Source organism: Plectropomus leopardus, chromosome 13 (assembly GCF_008729295.1).
Source record: "Plectropomus leopardus isolate mb chromosome 13, YSFRI_Pleo_2.0, whole genome shotgun sequence".
Lineage (NCBI taxonomy): Eukaryota > Metazoa > Chordata > Actinopteri > Perciformes > Serranidae > Plectropomus > Plectropomus leopardus.
In genome coordinates this window covers 30,966,396-30,986,263 of record NC_056475.1, presented here as the reverse complement: position 1 = coordinate 30,986,263, position 19,868 = coordinate 30,966,396, and the positions used below count along the sequence as shown (strand labels likewise).

General features: G+C 38.5%; 1 protein-coding gene across 1 annotated transcript in view; it reads left to right on the top strand.

Annotated features, from left to right (window-relative positions):
• The window catches only part of LOC121952593 (protein turtle homolog B-like), a 184,112-nt gene that overhangs the window by 103,668 nt on the left and 60,576 nt on the right, over positions 1 to 19,868 (top strand). Inside the window, exons 6-7 of the mRNA XM_042499364.1 lie at positions 5,299 to 5,440; positions 13,079 to 13,224. Coding sequence (XP_042355298.1) covers positions 5,299 to 5,440; positions 13,079 to 13,224 — 288 coding nt within the window. The remainder of the gene's footprint in view (positions 1 to 5,298; positions 5,441 to 13,078; positions 13,225 to 19,868) is intronic.

Genomic DNA, 19,868 nt, shown 5'->3' with positions numbered 1-19,868 from the left:
TATCAGTTATTTGTTCTGTTAACCTGAAAGAAATTCTCTTTGCAATAAGGATACTGAAACCCGTAGCTGGCCCACTGCCAGGGGATGAAAACACTTGTCCAACCCATCTCTGTTTTAATTTGGGTGTTTCAACCTCTTGAAGGTGCACCTCTTCAAAGATTGCCATACCACATGCTAAGGATTTCAAATGTGAGATCATTTTATATCTTTTAATGTTTTTTGAGATCCCATTTATATTCCAAGATATCACTTTTATTGTTTGTACCCATACGTACTTAGACCATATACATTCAGTGGGGTTGGCAATCTGTCTGAAGGCCTAAAATGGCACATAAACGGATAACATGTAAGATGCCACAAGGCAAACATACATAAACCAAAAAAAAGAGGCCTCTGCCATAACAGTCTCAAATCCGCCAACAAAAAAGAATGAATGAGTGTAGTTCTCTGCAAGATTGAGACCTTTATAGGAAAAGGTGGCTTGTTAAATTCTTAAATATAGAATACCAAGTACTATTTATAGCATATCACAGGTCCACCTAGTTAGTGGCACTGACAGTTCAACTCATTTTAACGAGCCGAGCGCTAGAATATTAATAAATCAAAACAAGACCGCTTAATATAGGCCACATAAACAAACAGAAGGGGGCTGGAATAAAACATGCTATTGTTTACTTTCCTTTATGGTGATTCCGTTAACACCCAAGTGTTGTTAAACTTAAACAGTCCAACACTGTGAGGTAGCCTATTAAATTAACAAAAAAACCCAACTAACTCATATCAGTCTGTCAGTGCACATTCTGACATGCCTCGTACTTAACCAAAGATGTTCAGAAGGAGTATTTTCAGTTCTTTAGCTGCTTCATCTGAGGTTTTAAAGATGTGTTTATTTCCATCAATGGTGACAGCGAGCCTTGTTGGGTGCACTATGCCATACCGAGACTCAGTGCCCCGGAGCTTTTTCCTGATACTCTGCTCCTCTTTACTTTGGAGCTCCACAGGTAGATCTTGTGGGTGTAAAACGGCCTTCCTTTCTAGGCCAGGCGCTTTTTACTTGCTGCTTGTAGGATGTTTTTCCAGTCCTGCCAGCGCAGCAAGCGTATAATATATGGTTGCGGGGGCTCCTTAGGATCCGGACAGGGATGGAGGCTCAGATGCTGTCTCTACCTCCAGTGCCGGGTCAGAGGGCTTGAGATTCAGAATGTAAAGCAGGATCTCCGCCATTACCTCCTTATACTCAGCTTTCTCAAACAGGCCTTCTTCCAGGCCCATAAGCACCAAGTTGTTTCTCTTACACTGAGACTCCAAAAGCATCATTTTAGTTTTTAATAATAATCTACGTCTTTAGTAAGGTTTTTAATTACCTTTTTGTCTGTGGCACACTGGTCCTCCAGCTCACCTATTTGTGTCTCGGTATTGCTCAGCCTGTTTAACATGGCACGAGTATCTTTTTTCAGGCTCTCGATAGAATAATTTATCACATCAAATCTGGACTCGAATGAGTCAGAAGCTGTTGCATCCAGGCTGGTGGTTCCTCATTCCCCATGATTTGTTTGTAGGTCACCTGGTCTGTGTTCCTTTTTTCTTTGCCTTGTCTCCTGGTAAATTGTTCAACCTGACATCCATGTGACGAAATAAGTTGTGAAAAAATTTAAATATAACTTGCAATGTTTAAAGCGGCCGTTTGTTTCAGAGAAGGCAGTATTTGAGGAATTTAGGGTCTGAAGTTGCAAGAGAGCACTAACATGCCATTCCTCTCCTGTCACACGATCCCAGTCATCTATTTTCTTGTTTTTTTTTTTACTTTCCAAGTTTTTGGTTCATTTGTTTGCTAATTTTCAGGTTATTTTTCTTTTTCTTGTACTTTTACTAATATCTTACTAATGTTTTGATCATTTCATCGTAAGTTGCTCATTGCCTCCTTACTATGTTTTTTAGAAGAAATCAAGAAATCAAGCCAGTTTGTCCAGGTTTCAAAGGGTGAATGTACCTCCAAATTTTAATCTGCAGTTTAAAAGAATGAAATCCACTCATTTGAAAGTCTTGTCATGCATGCGATGCCTGCAGAACTGACACGTTAAAATGAGATCTGTCACACCCCACGGCTCAGTCCTCCTCAGCAGTGCTCCTGTGCAGTATATCCTATTTTGGGTGGTGTTGCTATATACGCTCACACAGTAAAGTGTTGAGTGGTGCGCTCATATGAATCCAGCCACCTAGTTCTGGTAAGTAGCTGAAAGTAGATGAAGGTAGAATCGGCTGCTGGTAGCTTCCATGGTTATGGATTTAGTTATGATCACAGGGAGGAAATAACTGCAAATCAAGTATCATGGTATAAATAGATCCATGCGTGTCAGGGGGATGATCCATCTGGCACAGCAAGGATCGCTCAACAAATTCTCATAATCCTTCACTGAGTGCAGAATAAGTATGTGATGTGACTGTGGGGTCTGCCATGACACTCAGAGTGAATGCACTACCGTTAATCCCTGTTTGTCTTCACACTATGTGTACATTAATCCCCCACATGACCCACGGCCAGTATGTTAGCTAATTACTGTGTTGTGTCTGTAGTGGGTGTGACGTGGTCGAGTGGGAAGTTCCCATTGAGAGAGGTTTTATCTAAGGGATGTCCTTGTGAATGTCACACTGATCCATGTTCCCCATGTGGACAGCACAAACATTTTGATGGCAGGATGGTACAGCCTCACACAGATAAGTTTCATGACTAATGACTAATGACATGACTAATTTCAGTTCAGGGGCCACATACAGCCCAGTTTGATGTCAAGTGGGACTGTCCAGCAATTGTCAGGATTTTTTTTTTCCCATAGTGCTTCAAGTTTCAGATTTTAGGGCATGTCAGGATAGAAAAAAAAATTGAAAAATTGAAAAATTTAAATTGTTGCGTCTATATGTAGTCAGAGATATCTCAGTTGTTGATATCAGGAATTATCTGTGAAATTTTAATTTCCAGCAACCCAAAAGTCACAGAATAAGGAAATTTTGCTCACAATTTAGTGGTATTTACTGATTTATAAGGCACGCTGGTAATTTGTTTTATACTTTCTTTGATCAATTCAAGTTAAGTGTACTTCCATAATGCTATGTGTATTTTGTAACACCTTATTTTGAAAACTAAACATAGTCAAACATGTATCCCTCTGTTAACTTTGATAAGTCCATCACTAGCTCTCCCTGTCAGCTCGATTGGGGCTGTTTGAAGGCATTATTCAGTGCAACGCATATTAGTATTTGGATGTACTAAAGTTGTAGGGTTGGTTGATTTGGCCATAGAAATGCCAGCTACTGATACCTTTACTGCAGTTCAACCTGCTTTGTTTTTGATTATACTGACAAGCTTTAGCTGGTTGGCTATCTCGCTAACACAGCAAACAGTTCTGATCAGCATGAGGGACATGATGGTTGTCAGTGACAGAATTATATTAGAGTTTTAGTAAAAACTTAAAAAGGGGTCAGGGTGTGTAAGGTGTCAGGGTGTTAACTAGATTTTCAGCAATGTATCACACAAACTAGTTTGCAACTAAACGTGGACACATGGTTCTGCTCCACTGTCTCAGCTGTGATGCACTCTGTGGAGCTGAGAGTCTTGCAGTGATAGGATGGCCCTCATTTCCCATCATGCCTGTCTAGTGCTGAACTAGTGTCTAGTGAGTAGTCTGAGATTTCATATGCTCCAGAATGCAAATATGACTTTGTATTAATGTTTAGAATGTGCCCGTTTAGACCATGGTACCTTGTGTTGGGGATTTTCATTTTTGTCCTGGTTTATGTGGTGGATATTACAGTATTTCCATTCAGAGAGGTGAACAAACAAATGATGATACAAAAGCAGTATTTTGTATATTTTAATGAAGTAATAAAATACAATAAAAAATGGTTTAACAGACTCACTCTGTACCTAGAGTGTACTGAGTGAGTCTGACCAAGAAGTTCACATTCAGTCACCTATTCATGATAGCAAACATAGTGTTCGGAAAAAACGAGAGGTTAGCTCCGCTGAGAAAAGGTATCTTGGATCAAGGAATATTTGTCTCCTCTTCACAGCAACAGCAAGTTTTCTCACACAAATGAAACTTCAAAGGGCAGCTGGTCAGATGATTTTCTTACTAAAGTTTCTATGAGTTAACTTCAGGTCAAATCAAAAGTTAATTTAAGATGATCAAGGTGAATAAATAAGGTATGGGACAATTTTGTCTCTTCGGTTTATAGTCTAAACCATTAATGAGGTGACCAGCTGTAGTTTGCACTGATGATAATGATTGTTACAGCCATAACATGAAAACCTATCTCAGTGTCAGAAGACAGGCAAAGGTATAAAGGTATGTCCCCTTTTTGGACCACTTATTGGTTACTGTCAATATTGTATAGAAAGTTACCTCTGTATGAAAATGAATGTGCTGTATTGGTGCATGTTGGAGATCAAATTAGTCGGGCTTTATTGTTAAAATCTTTACACTTTGCAAAGTCATACATAGAGCCTGTGTGGGCTATATGTTTTACACCCTGCTGTAGATGTTAAAAATATTAACATTTGTCCTGTATGAGCTGCTCATGTTCTGTGTTTTCACATAATGCTGTTTAAACACAAACTGTTGACATGTTGCACTTACACTCTGAGGGCCACATTCACAAAGAATGAATTGTGTCATCATGAATTATGCATCACTTGCAAACGCTATTTGTCCCGTCTCAGGATCTGATTAACAAAAGATGTTGCCCTGATGATATTACTGCGCAAACATGCCAATAAGTGTTGCAGCTGAGTGCACTTGGCCCTTTTTGACAATTGACTGAAAATATCTATTTGGCGAAGTATAAATGTTGCCTTTATGCCAAGAACACAGTATGCAGAACAGACATATTTGAGGAGGCAGGTGAGGCTGCAGTAGAACAGGGTGATAGTGAAGGATCATTTATTGCCAAAGAGGATCTGGGTGTGAAGAGGGATGAACCTTTGATGAGCTGGTCCTGGGCTCTGGATACTGGCAGTGAATGGGGTGTTTTGAGATATGCAGAGTTTCTTTTTGTCTCATTTGTGCAGGTTAGTGGACGCAAAAGCTGTGAAATCCTTCAGTAAATTCACCCGTTACAATATGAATTTGAAGTGATGGTTACAGATTGAATTTTTTTGGGGTGGGTGCTTGGGTTCTTCTCTTCTGACAATTCTTCTTTATCTGTTTTTGACTGAATTCCATTTGGCATCATGCATTTCTAATAAGACACAGTGTCCTACTCAGTATGTGTTTGTCATGACTGTGTGTTTTCCTCCACCAGGCCCTCCTTTCATCGTGTCACCACCAGAGAACATCACAGTGAACATCTCGCAGGACGCCTTCTTCACCTGCCAGGCGGAGGCCTACCCTCGCAACCTGACCTACACCTGGTTCTGGGAGGAGGACAACGTCTTCTTCAAGAAGTAAAGTTATGATCGGTTTCTTTATTGTCCACCGTATCACCTCACTTGTCTCTCCCTGCTGTCCACGAGCCACTGTCAACTGCCCTGTGTTCTCATGTTGTTGTGGATATTTACTAGAGAGAAATGATAATACTTAAATATAATGAACAAACAGGTAAAAAACCTTTTTTAACCCAGAGCACCCACCCCCACCGGAGAGGCTCCCCGCCCCACCCCGCTCGCCTCGCCAGAGGGCTACCTGGTTGATCCTGCCAGTAGCATATGCTTGTCTCAAAGATTAAGCCATGCAAGTCTAAGTACAGTGAAACTGCGAATGGGTCATTAAATTCAATCATTAAAACCTTTGCACTGATGATCAGACAATCATCATGCATATATATATATAAATTCCATCATTAAACATGTTGTATGAACACAGCCAAAATAATCAGAAAATGAAGAATGAAAAGCATGTAAAATGTGCCAAACTGTCCCTAATTGTTAAGGAAGACTTTGAACTAGTAATCTAGAGCATAAACATTAGGAAAAAGTTTACTGAGGTAATAAACTGAGTCCCTTTTTTTTTTTTTTTTACAATCTATGATGATTACACAGAGACTGAATTCAGGCTGTCTTGTTTACCTAATTAAGATCACTGTTGTACCTTTACAATTTAATTATGATCTTTGCTCGAAAACAACAAAATCAGTGATATAAATGTTGACACTGTGAATAAGCTGATTATACATAATATGAAAACATTTCCCCCTCATGGTGTGAGGTGAGAGGTTAAGAAAACAACCACAATAATAATCGGACTAGCACCTCGTTGTTCCAGCAAAACAAAGCTCTACATACAGCAGGTTATTCCCAAACTAATGGCTTGACATTCTGTGTTTGTGGTCTGTCTGCAGTCCTGCAGCTGAACCCTCAAATAAATGATGAAAGTGATGAAAACATTTATGAAGACACTCACCAGAGAGAAGAGAGGGAGAGTGTCCCTAATGTTGGTCAATTATTAAAGCTTCAGCAGCAAAATAAGTTTTCAGATCCATCAGTGATGCAGCCTGTGAGAGCAGAAAACACTCTGCTTCATTTCTATTATGACTCAACTCATTTCTGACTCTTAGCAGGGATTCTTCTTCCCCTCACACAACAGGTGCCAGATTTTGTGCATGCACATAGCTCTTTCTCATATCTGGAAAAAAAAGCTGTAATTAGGGATGCTGTGATCTATCGGCTGAACATCAGTATCGGCTGATATTTGCCTTGTTGATCGATGGTGGTGGCGCTGGTGTTTTTCGGTAGAATTACATCAGTTTTGTGCAGGCTAAAAAGCAAGACTCTGGAGGAATGGCCACAAACTCATATTAATGAGCAGGGACAATGGAAAAGGATACAGTAAAATCACTAGTAGGCGTAGTTCCATCACAGATTTGTACAAAACTTAAGCAATATTTGGAAATGTGGATAAAATACAATGACTATGTTTCCACTGAGTGATGTTCTGCAACTTCTCCTCTAGAGGTAACATTGCAAGAAGCATGGTGATGGATGTTCAAAACATTAGCAGCTTTATTTCTGTTGCAGCCACCACACTAGCCGTCATTATTTCCAATCCAAGGAGCAATCAGGGAAAAATAAGCCCCTTATACGTGGAGCGGCCACATATGAGGAATTACTGGGAGGTGATAGTCCATGATTTTACAGAGGAAATGTGGATTCAAAACTTCCTTATGACCCGCTCAACTTTTGAAGCGCTATGTGATGCAGTAACACCTCTTGTAGCGCCTGCTGCATCATGTGCGATGGAGACTGTTCATAATGACATGCTCATTGCAATAGCATTATGTGACCTAGAAAAGCCAAACAAGTGTTTCCATTGCAGTTTGTCTTTTCGAAATTAATGCTTTTCTGATCGTAATCGTTTATCTGCAGTAAAATTCCAGAATCGGTGCATTGCTTGCAGTAATAGTTACCTACATCTGAATGACAAAAGCCCTGAGTTCATTAGCATGATGAAGCCAGAAAAGTTACATATTCCATGTACAAAAGGGGATTTAGATAAGAGTGTATATATAACATATGCAGGCTGTTTCTTACAACGTACAGTTAGTTGTTTTTTTTCTGTTATGAAGAGAAAAGATTTAGCTGACATGATGCTGAGTCAGGTCAGTATGATGATATTTTAGACAGACAGAAATACAGACAGACGAACACAGTAACCTCCTAAAGATTCATGCTATTCTTTTTAATGTGAGTAAACTTATAATGGAAAAGAATATCACTCATTTTGTATGATAGATTTCTCACTCAGTCTGCACATCTCTGTCTGTTGCCACAAGCGATACCATTGCTACTGTTGATGCTTGGAAGCTGTTCGGACAGACACAATCCACTTGTCCATTCTGCTTACCCAGAAAGTGCCCCACAGCCACCAAAGCTGGAAGTGAAGTTAGCTTCATGATGCACATTCACAATGCATCACATTACAACAATGTCTGCTTCAGTGCACTGTTTTTAAAGGAGGCAGAGTGGGCAGGGAAGAAGCAACCTCTGATGCATCGCTGCAATAGAGCCAGACAAAAGGGGAGCTTTTGTCTATTTCTTGGGATGGCCATTTAATGCCAGCTAAAATATAAGAATAATGACTAAATAGCATAAATATAAACAGTGCTTGTCTCATGATCATTTACACAAGAACATGAAGTTGACAGGGATAAAACAAACTGTTCAACATTAACAACAAGAAAAAGAAAACACAAATAAGCCATGATAGCTAAAGGGCAACGGGAAGATGAAATACTGAGATGTGTGTCAGTTTCCCACTGACAGAGTGCAGCTGATATTCTGTGGAAGAGAGAGCCAGCAGAGGCTGATTTTTACAGCTGAGTAATTCATTCTCAATGCTTATCGCTGTCTGTGAGTGGAGGTGGTGAACACAACAACTACTGCCCTGCGCTGTTGAATTAGTGCACTGCCATGCATATTATGAGAGAAATGACACAAGGCTCAAGCAATCACTAATTCCCTCAAACTGTATTTCAAATAGCTCGCAGAGACGGTAGATCAGCTTGGCAATCAGTGTGGCTTGACCCAGTTTGACCCATGGCTGCAGGCTTTGGCTTCTTAACTCACCCGTAGTCCTTATCACCGCTTCCTGAGCTCCTCTGTTTGAAAAGTGGCGTATACTACAACAGCTTTGATGTATTTTGATGTGAGACTGGTATTTTTTATATGGTGTATAAACTTGAGGGATTCCACACAGAAGTTGTTCTAGTCTCGGTGCCTACAGACAGGCTTGGTGATGCAGATTCTGTTGCTCCTGGTTGTTTCAATTTTTATCCCAATGCGCCGGCAATGTCCATCTGTCTGTATGTCCATCCCTCTGTCTGGCCCATTCTCGTGAAAGCAATATCTTTAGAACACCTTGAGGGGATTTATTCAGATTTGACACACAAATATTCAATTTGACTTAAAGAGGAGCTGATAAAAAATTTGGTGTTCCGAGGTCAAGGTCACTGTGACCTTGCACCCGTCTCATTTTTGTGAACGATATATCCGAAGATGGCCTTAAAGAAGTTTCCTCAAATTTGACACAAACGTCCACTTGGACTCAAGAATGAACTAATTAGAATCAACCATAACTCAAGAATTTGTATGCTCAAATTTACCGCGTATGTATAATGATGAAGTCCTGAAATTTTCTATCCTTGAGGTCAAAGGTCAACTGTGACATCATATTGTTTTCCTAAAATAATTTGAATTATATAATTCCATTATTCAACGTCATATCTCAGGAACAGAGGGGGAGACACTTGGTCAGATACTAAATTGGTGATACTAATTTTGAAACTGTACTGATTGTAGAGATCTTCTGTGCTGCCGGGTGGAAGATGTGTGTGAGGCATCCATGTTATCACAGACATGGATGTCAACTGTAAGTGCAATTGGACTGGTGTGCGGAGGCATACCAGCTTGTGGCGGTATTTCTAGTTTAATGACTGAAGACTGAGTGTTGTAGTTTGATGTTTGATGTTTGCTTGTGCCAACAAATCCCTTGAATTTGACATCTGTCTCCCCCTCATGTTTCAGTCAGTAGTATTAACAGCTCTCTGAAATGTTAGGTATCTGTTTTTCTTTACATGCAGAATCTTTTGAAAAGCTACAATAATAAGCAATTTACAAATGATCTCTGCTCAAATGTTTTAAGGGATGATGTCATTTCTTTCTATTCGCTTCTCTCCAAAGACAGATATAGCCCACCTCTGCCCACTGCTCTCTTAAAGTCTGATTTGGAATGGACAGTGAAGGGAGCGAAGGGAGCAAATGCAAAATATCTGTTGCCTTGACTACTGCAAGTGGCTGGTCACCAATCAGCAGACCCAAATCTCAGGATTGGCCTCAGACTCATCCCAGCTCCCTCTCTTCAAATACAACCATATGTCTGATATAGGAAACAGATAGATGGACTGAATAAACCGAGTCCCCTTTTGTTTATTTCCTGTAATATTGTATTTTATGCATAAAAGTCAGTTTGCTCATCATGAGTACTCACTATATGTAACCAGCTGTATAATGTCCATCTGCAGCTTTCCAAAATTCTGTCATAAGGTTTATATCAGTTTAGACTTGTAGATTAGACAACAGACAAACGTGCATTACAAACTGTAAGAATGAAATTTATAGATAGGGATAGTCATTCGCATTTTGGAAAATGTTAAAGTATGCTTCTCAGCACTAAACGAGTCAAAAGATCCTCAGATATGTCTCTGTTTTACAAGTGGATTTTATTCAGTTTTATCAATGGAATTATAATATGTATTACTGATTCAGAGCTTCCATTTATCCTCCACATTATCACCACTATCGCCATTAAAAACCAAGGTCTGGACATTTTTTAAAGGGTTCCAAAGCAGTCGTTTTGTTTTGTGTTTTTGCTCATCAGTGTGCTGTGCATTTGTATGTTTTGGGGAATGTTTTGGTCCCCAGTGCTCTCGACTTTCACGCTACTCTTTGATACGAGCAGCTGCAAAAGTGAAGGCAGAGGCATGGAGGAGGAGAGAGGAAGAGAGAAAGACTACACTGTAGGTGGAGAAGTGGTGAATTCATAGCTCACAGCAAGTTAATACGACACTCTGAATTTTGTTTGATATCTAGTGTGGGCAAAAATGTTGTTGCTCCTTTGCGATCTGTTGTTAGCACCAGTAGTTTGTTTACTTACATGAATGCTACTGTTTCACTGAATCTTGTGTGGAACCCATTCAAACTTTAAAACTGCATATGAAAAAAAAACAGTTTATGGTCAGATATTTGCATTGAACTGCTGAATCTGATATGACTGATATATTTCTGACTTGGGTACAGCACTAGTTGTATCCATCAATAGCTGCTAAAATGTGACGACATGTCAGAGTTAGGTTTATTCTTATTCTTTAAATATTACATTACATTTGTTCAAGTGTAGTTCTCTCTGTGTGTGTGTGTGTGTGTGTGTGTGTGTGTGTGTGTGTGTGTGTGTGTGTGTGTGTGTGTCGTCTTTTGGATGAAAAAATATTTTTTTAGTATGAATGTGCTGCCGAAGGATCTGCAGGCGCTGTGCGTGACGTTAAGTCAAGCATGAACAAAGATCTCTGTGATCCCCTTCAGTTTCAACACAAAACCCACAAGCTGGGTCGTTTCTAAAGATTTAAAAAGTCTGTGAGCTCTGCATCCCATAAAGTTATCATTGGTATTGGCATCGATAAATCCATCAACCCCACACTCGTATATTCTAATGATTTTGTGCTATGGGGCTGTAACTGACAAGCAGGTGGACATTTTACCTGTTTTCCAGCTACCTTTGCAGCGTGTAGACTTACAGCTCCTCTGCAAGCAAACAGTCTGCTGTGAGTCATCAATCAAGCTGTGTGCACAACACCATTCATATGAAAGTCAGAGCTACACATCCACTAAGACACAAGTAAAAAAAGTGCCAAGATTACCCAGCACAGATATACAGCCAAATATACTGTCGTCATGGTACTACTATATTCTCAGGTAAACACTCGTCATGACCTGTGCCCTCTGATGACTGAAGAAATTTGGCTAACACTTGATATACTTTACTTTTTAAACTTCATCCCTTCTTTTTAAAGCTTGCAGCACCTATTTTAGTTATTCGTATAACATATTTTTAACCTTTCAATTATATCTGGTACAGTTCCCTTAGTTTGGAAGACTGCTTATGTTACTCTACTACATAAAGGCATTGAAACAGCAGCTGTGAACAACTACAGGCCTATCACTAAATTGTTATGCCTTGCACATATTTTAGAATCTTTAATCAATGAACAACTTAAAACATACATTTTAGAATACTCTATTTTAAGTCCACACCATTCTGGATTTAGACAAAAGCACAGCACTGTTACTTACTTTACTTTTAAGCAATATTATTTCTAATTTGGATGACAGAAAACACTGCACAGCTCTTTTTTTTTTTACCTTTCCAACATTTTTGATACAGTTAATCATGCATTGTTTTTAAGTAACCTAGTTAATATTGGTTTTGGTAAAAATTCATGAAGCTGCCCAAGAGACAACAATGTGTAATATTTGGAACTGCAATGTCTGAATGTGTAGCTGTTACAAATGGTGTTCCACAAGGTTCTGTCCTTGGTCCTGTTCTTTTCACTCTTTATAGTATTGATATTGTGTCAGCTGTTTCTGATTGTAAAATCCATCTTTATGCAGATTACTAAATCTTGTATTGCACTGCTAATAATGTACAGACTGCAGTGGTTTCTCTCCAGTCCTACTTCATTTAGAAGTTGCACTCAGCAAACACAAGTTAGTTCTAAATGTAGAGAAAACTAAGTTCATGCTCTTTTCCAGAGCTAAACAAATTGATTTTGAGAATCTCATCATCTCTACCACAGGTGGCACCAATATTGAAAGGTTGACAGTATATAAGTATCTAGGTATTTGGATTGATGAGAAGATAACCTTTAAAAATCATCTAATTGGTAAGTAAACGTTGGCTTAAGATTTTTTTTTGCCTTTTTCTATAGAAATAAATATTGCATTCCTCTGTTCTGTAGAAAAACCTTGTTTGAGGCAACTTTTTTTTTTATCAGTATTAGATAACGGGGACATTTTGTATAGGTATGCTTCAGCTCAGGTGATCCCTACAATACTCACTGCATCCTGTACAAAAAGGTTGGATGGTAATCTCTCTATGTGAGACGCAATTTGCATTCTTACTTATTCATCTACAAAGCACTTATTGTGGCCTAGAGTTCATTCTGAGCTCAGAAGATCTGCTTTCTGCTTCTTTGCACCATCCACCTGGAACTCACTTCAAAGCACTTTAAAAATCCATGAACTGGTTTCTTATGGTCATTTTAGATCTTTAATTGTTAAGCTTTTTACTTCTGATTGTACCTGTTCTCAGAAAGACTTGTTGCGTCAAACTAGTGCATCATATTGAAGCTAATAGTCATGTGTGTTGTGTTTTGTACATTATGAGTCTTATTTTGAAATAAGACTTACTAAAATAAGATTTACTTATTGTCTTTCTTCTTTTCTCCTCACTGAATTCTCCCTCATGACCCGATGCCAGATGAAACACATTTAGATCCCAACATTAAGGTTTCTGTTCTCTCTTCATTTTCACAGTGACCTGAAGCGCAGAGTCAGTATTCTCATTGATGGCTCCCTCATCATAGCCCAAGTCAAGCCAGAGGATACTGGGAAATACACCTGTGCCCCTAGCAACAGCCTGGGCCGACCACCGACTGCCTCTGCCTACCTAATTGTGCAATGTGAGTGTGTTCATTGCATGAGTCCCTCTCTGTTTTTTCTTTGTCCTTTTTGTTAGTTTGGGTCAAAGCCACAGACACCTCCACTCTGTACTATTAATCCTTAGATCCAAGGGCTAATCATGCCACAGGTTCAAGGAGAGAAGCATGGCAGAGCATGTACAGAAAGAGATAGATGGACAGACATGGATAGCTTTGCTCAGTATTTTTACGAAAATCATTATGATTAGCAATATTTTAGTTTATTTCTGCAGAGGTTTTATTGAGACCTCCTGTGTGATCAGTTTTAATCAACAGGTCAATAACTAGATTATACAACTCAGTTGTATAATGTTCCAATGAAGAACATAAAACATATTTTATGTTAGTAGGTGAGTTTCCATCCACCTCTATTGATGCAGATTTTCATTTAGTGCTCAAAAGAAAATTACAAAAAATGACACAAAAAAGGTTTTTATGCTTGGGGGAGGTGGAAAGTTGGTCCAAGGTTAATACAACCAAGTGCAATAAAACAGACTCATTGAAAAATGATGGCATACAGTCATGATGTACAGTAAGTGCACAGGCCACTGTGAGCTCTCTTCATCTCTAGAGGATTTGTACATGCAGGGCTGTTACCAGTCAACTCTTTAGAGCATGGAGTTGTATATAATGTGTGTGAAACTCTTCATTTCCATTATCCGGTATGCTCCCTGTTGTTATAAGCTATCGTTTTCCTTCATTAGAGGTTTGACCAAGCCCCCAGGAAAGCAGCTAAGCCTTACAGCCAATTTTTCCGAAAGGCCACTGGCAGTATTTCAGTGAGAAAATCCCCTGCAACCTAAAAGCATTTGCATACTGCAGGAGGAAACCTGGGAGCTAAGAAAATTTTGTGGCATATCCACCAGATGAGCAGTTGTATTGAGATGTATAGGTGCATTCTTTGCATCGGATATTTAGTTTATATTATACAACTATGGGTTTGACTGTCACTCAATATTTACATAATTTAATTGCACTCTCCTCTGCAGTGACATTGGACTAGAGAATTAAAGCCATCTACTACTTATCTTTCTAGACCAACCCAAAGTATTAGCAAAAGAGCAATGAATATTTGCAAAACAGTATGAATGGAAAAGGGCATAACGTCCCATATTCTTTTGCAAATTTTCTGAAAACTAAAATTTGCGCTACATTTGGATGGAAACCCATCTATTGATACTCTTAACCTCTTGAGAATTAGCTATTAATGGTAACAGCTTTTTGTGATAACTAAGTGAGTAGCTAACAGACACACTCAGATGTGGTCATCATTTAAAATATTGGCTTATTTTGACCCCAAGTGGATTATCTAGATGCTAATTTACATTAGCAGCATTAGCCAGACTGATTGAATCCGAACTAAGTACCTGCTTTTAACCGCTAGATAGCTTACTAGTTTTAATAGCTGACCCTGCATCCTTTCAAACACATAGTATAATTTAATACAAAGGATTAAGTCCAAAAAAGTGAAAGCCGAGCAGCAAATATGCCCCACTGAGGCCTTCAGTCTGTTCAGTTCATGCTGACTCTGACCAATATTCTGCCGTCTCTGTAATTGTAACCATGTCTGTCTGTTCACAGCAGTGACAGGCCAAACTGTCTTTAACAGGGTGATTGATATCAGAAATTTAATTAATAAAATAAGCTTTTATGTCAGCTCCATGAGGAGTACACAGGGAGAAAACAGCATTGTTTATATTTATGGATTAATTAATTTTACCCCCGCTGCCCCCCACAGTGCGGAATGAACTTATGCCTTCAGTGAAACCACAGCGCTCATAGCCACTGTGGGGGCCTTGATAACTTATTTGTGTGATTTAGACAACTTCCTGTGGAGATTATGCTCCAAAAAGTGCATCCAAAAATAGGGGGGTTCCTGTGATTTCCATTCCTCTGATCTTTAGAGTCAGTCTGTACATTTCTATGCACAGTGAAGTGGAGCTACATTTACAGCTCGATTAGGTCATTTAATTAGATTGCTTTCCTTTTCCCAGTATACAAGCACTAGGGAAGAATCCATTTATTGATGGAAATATGTCTGACTCCTCCATGGTAGGTGGAGATGCGCACTTTGTCAATTAGTTGCTATTGGACCTTCTTCCAGTTGCCCTATTACATCACATTCCAAACAAGTTAGCAAGCAGGTTGCATATCGAACTGTGAAAACATGGATAACTTTTTAGAGCTGCACATTTCGTATGCCGGATGACAGCTGGGATTGGCTCCAGTCCCCCCACAACCCTTACGAGGACAAGCGGTTACGGAAAATGAATGAATGAATGAATGAATGAATGAACATTTCGTACACACTTTAACGCTTTATTTGGGACCTTCGTCTTATATTGTTTTTCCGGCTTTCTTCTACAAATTTATGCTGATTGACTTCATGTCTAAGCCCTTTATGGGGGACTATGGAGCATGTGCAGAATGCCTGGGCCAGAGGCGTATATAGAGTAAATCGCCCCCCAACTGCATTATCAAGGTGTGTTAGTTCGACTTCGAGAAACTCTACTTGTTCGACTAACACAATAATTCCATTTTTCCATTTTTTTTCAACATCATGTAAATATATTGAGTGTGAATTGATATATTTAAAATATTGAAAGGTTTGTAAGACAGGCAAGGAACAAACATCAGCTCATTAGTTTATATCAAAATCAATATATAAAAGTTTTGGAACGCATTCAAATATTTAAAATCAGTGTCACATATCATAGAAAGATGAATTAACCACAAATATTTCTGTAGAAAAAGAGTAAAAAATCTACTGTTGAATTATTACAACCAGCTCTGATGGAAAGTATACATGCAGTTCTTGTGCACAATATAACAACACTACTGGACGAACTTGATTCATTCAGACCAATACTTAAAAAAAACAACAGCAGAGGAGTAATGCCATACAATACAAAGTGTGCCATTTACTCATAGAAAAGAATATGTCGAGAAACACAAGAGAGAACAGCAGAACATAGAAGCACCATAATACTCAGGAAGGACATTTGCCCAGTTGTTTTTTGTTGGAAATGAATCACAGAGTCTCTCTCCTGAAATATCCGAAAAGTAAGAAGGTACATGTGTCAAAGAGAGGAGCGGATTTGGAAAAGTGGCTTCTTAAGAGGGAAGCATTTTGGGCACTTAAAACCCAAAAGGATTAAATGAGGAATTAGACTTGAAGCCATGTCTGTGGAGTCTGCTGGGTTACATTGTTCTCCATTAACAGTATTTCTTTGAGAACAATTGGAAGTGTAAATCCTGGATGGATGTGTTTAGTTCAAACATAGAGGGACTACTTGATAGTTGGTGTTATTTGTAAATGTGAAGTGATAAAGTTGGTTTAGTACATTGTCTTTTGAAAAGGTTGAAAGAATAATGGACTGACTGACATTAAAAAATGGAAACTTAACCTTTCGCCCTTTGATGGGTTGAAGTGAAAAAGTGTATTAGTTAGGCAATGGTGTGAAAAGTTGATTGTAATGTTGTACTTTGGATTTATGGTCGTATGTTTATGTCTCAGCACCAACGATAGCTGTGGCAGTGTTTTTTTTGGGTTGTCCACCTCTAAGTCTGTCCGCTTCTTGTAATCGTGATATCTCAAGAACGCCTTGAGGGAATTCTTCAACTTTGGTACAAACATCAATTTTGACTCAAAGACAGTCTAATGAGATTTTGGGAGTCATAGGTCGGGATATCAATTCCTGTGAATGTGATATCCCGATAACACCTTAAGACAGTTTCTTCAAATTTGGCTCAAACATCATCTTTGAGTCAATGATGAAGTGATTAGAATTTGGTGGCCTGTTTAATTTTACAAACGTGATTTCTCAAGAAAGATGAAATTTCTTCTAATTTAATTCAAATGTCCACTTGGACCACTTGGACTCAGGAATGAACAGATTATAATCTGGTAGTTAAAGGTCAAAGTCACTGTGACCTCACAAAGGATGCTTTTGGCCATAATTCAAGAATTTAGCCGCTAATGATGACAAAATTTCACACAAATTTTTATAGGATATAATTATGTTTATGATGAAGTGATAACATTTTATATTGAAAAAATCAAAGGTCAACTTCACTGTGACATCAGAATGAGTGGTATACAGTCACTTGTTAAACTACAGATAATAACAGTGTGTAATTAGTATTTTTGAAGAAATGGATGGCAGTAAAGTTTTGTGTGCATGGTAATCAATGGTGACATATCAATAAGATGAGAAATGATTGTGTTGTACATAAGAAAACTCTGATAAAGGCAACTGGAGAAGAGCTGTGCAACGTTTTTAAATTTGATAGATACAAACACTTCAGAAAATGCTCTCTGTGTGGATCTGCCTTTCGATTTTGGCTAAAAAGAATAAATTAGTCTCATCATTAGAAGTAAAAAGTAAAAAATGAGCATGATGTTGTGCAGTGTGTCTCGCCAAAGAACTTGTTTAAGAAAAGTTGCCATCAAACATAAAATAGTCAGACTTCAAAATAATCTCAGACAGGTCCAATAATAACTGTGTTGCAACATCACAAGGCTTCTGATTAAGAAACTAGGACATCCTGTAAAAATTTAAGACTTCTTAATCTGCTGTTTTGGTTTGACACTTGCTACAAACATGACTATCTTGACAAATGTTAGCTTTAATTGAGCAGCTGCTCAGTAGTATGACATGTGATGACTCATCCTTATCTCCCTATATGTGCTTGCGAAGGACTCCAGCAGTGCTGTGCACAGATATTTTGTGGGGAAAGAGCTCAATTTTTTTTAAAAAAAGGGCACCTCCACCATAACCTTTCCTTGCATGTGGCTTTGCACTCATTGCACAGTGTGTTCAAACAGCACTAAATGACATGTCAGATTTGTTTAAATGAATTATCAGAGTAACAACAACGTGTTTGTTGTAACAAACATTATTTAAAGCTGAGTTTATTTTTTAAAAGTTTAGTGGAAGTGAGACAGCAATCGGGCATCTGTGTTCATTAGCTCCAGGCAGTTAGTGAACCTAAATCTGTCATAGAGTTGGACAGAGACAGTAGGATTTTATACTAGACTTATGTGTTGTTAAAGGGTATTTTGCCAATTTTCAACCAGCTTTGTATCAAAACAATTTAGGTAGTGTGTGTGGATAAAGTGTGGTAAACTTCCCTTCCCCCTAACCAGTGCCTAGATAACTGGTGTTTCACTGGCTCTCTGGCTGTACAGGTTGTACTGTCGCATTTTCATAATGCCCACCAACCCTGCCGCCACCGTGGACACAAAAGATATAGAGCTGGATCAAGAGACTTACCCACTCCTCTCTCTGACTCCAAAACTCTAAAAGTGAAATCAGATTAAACAGTAAAACTAGGCAGCACTTATTGAATATAAATCAACGAAATATTACTGCACTGTTTATTAAGAAAATTTCTTCAAATTTGGCTCAAACATTGTCTTTGAGTCAATGATGAAGTGATTAGAATTAGTTAAAGGTCCAAGTCACTGTGACCTCACAAAGGATGCTTTTGGCCATAATTCAAGAAAAATGGCAAAATTTCACACAAATGTTTTATAGGATATAATGATGTTTATGATGAAGTGATAACATTTTATATTGAAAAAATCAAAGGTCAACTTCACTGTGGCAAAATGAGTGGTATACAGTCACTTCTTAAACTACAGATAATAACAGTGTGTAATAAGTATTTTTGAAGAAATGGATGGCAGTAAAATTTTGTGTACATGGTAATCAATGGTGACATATCAATAAGATGAGAAATGATCATTAGTGACATATCTACTTCACTGCCTATTTCTCTCCTAAAATGTTTTCATGAAGTTGTTTTAGCTCACTGTTTCACTGTAATATGAGATCGCCGGCTGCCATTGTTTCACACGGACCAGTCCGTGTGTGACATCACCCACCAGCAGGTGTGTTTATTGGTCTGGTACAGCACATGCAATGTGGTTGTTGTAGGCTTTCTATCTTCTATCTTTTGAGCAAAAACACACTTTTTCTCACTTTTCTCTGATCTTGTAGCACCAACTTTAAAAGTATTTGCTTCTTTCTGCTGCAGAGACAGTCTATTTTATGTGAGGACTCTTTATATTTACTTCTTTTAGCTTAATACTGGGTCAGTGCCTAAGCTAGCCTGTCTGTATTGGGATGTTTTAATAGTGGTTTCACTTCAGTGACAGTGACAAACAATTCTGAGGTTTAGAGTAAACACTACCTGGCTGTCCATGAAGGCGGGTCAGAGAGACGTGATGCTGCTCCACAGGGCGCTCTATTTGTGTGTGTAAACTGTGGGGACTGTGACAGCAAGAGAAGTTAAAGAGGGAGGGGCAAGGCTCCACTACAATGCAGTTGTCAGGCATACAACACACTTTTAATTTGGAACTGATGCCATGGGCCTATTTTGAAATCTACAATACAACGTTATCAGCCCTTTGAAAACTGAGCAAAATGGCTTGATTTCTTTCAAAATCATGGAAAGAGGTGGAGTAGCAGCTCAACAAGATGTATTAGTGAGATAAAACAAATAATAGTTGCAAAAAGTAAAAAACAAAAACAGGAAATTACTTAAATTAATAAATAGAAATAACGATAATAATAAATGTATATATATATATATATATATATATATATATATCACATGCA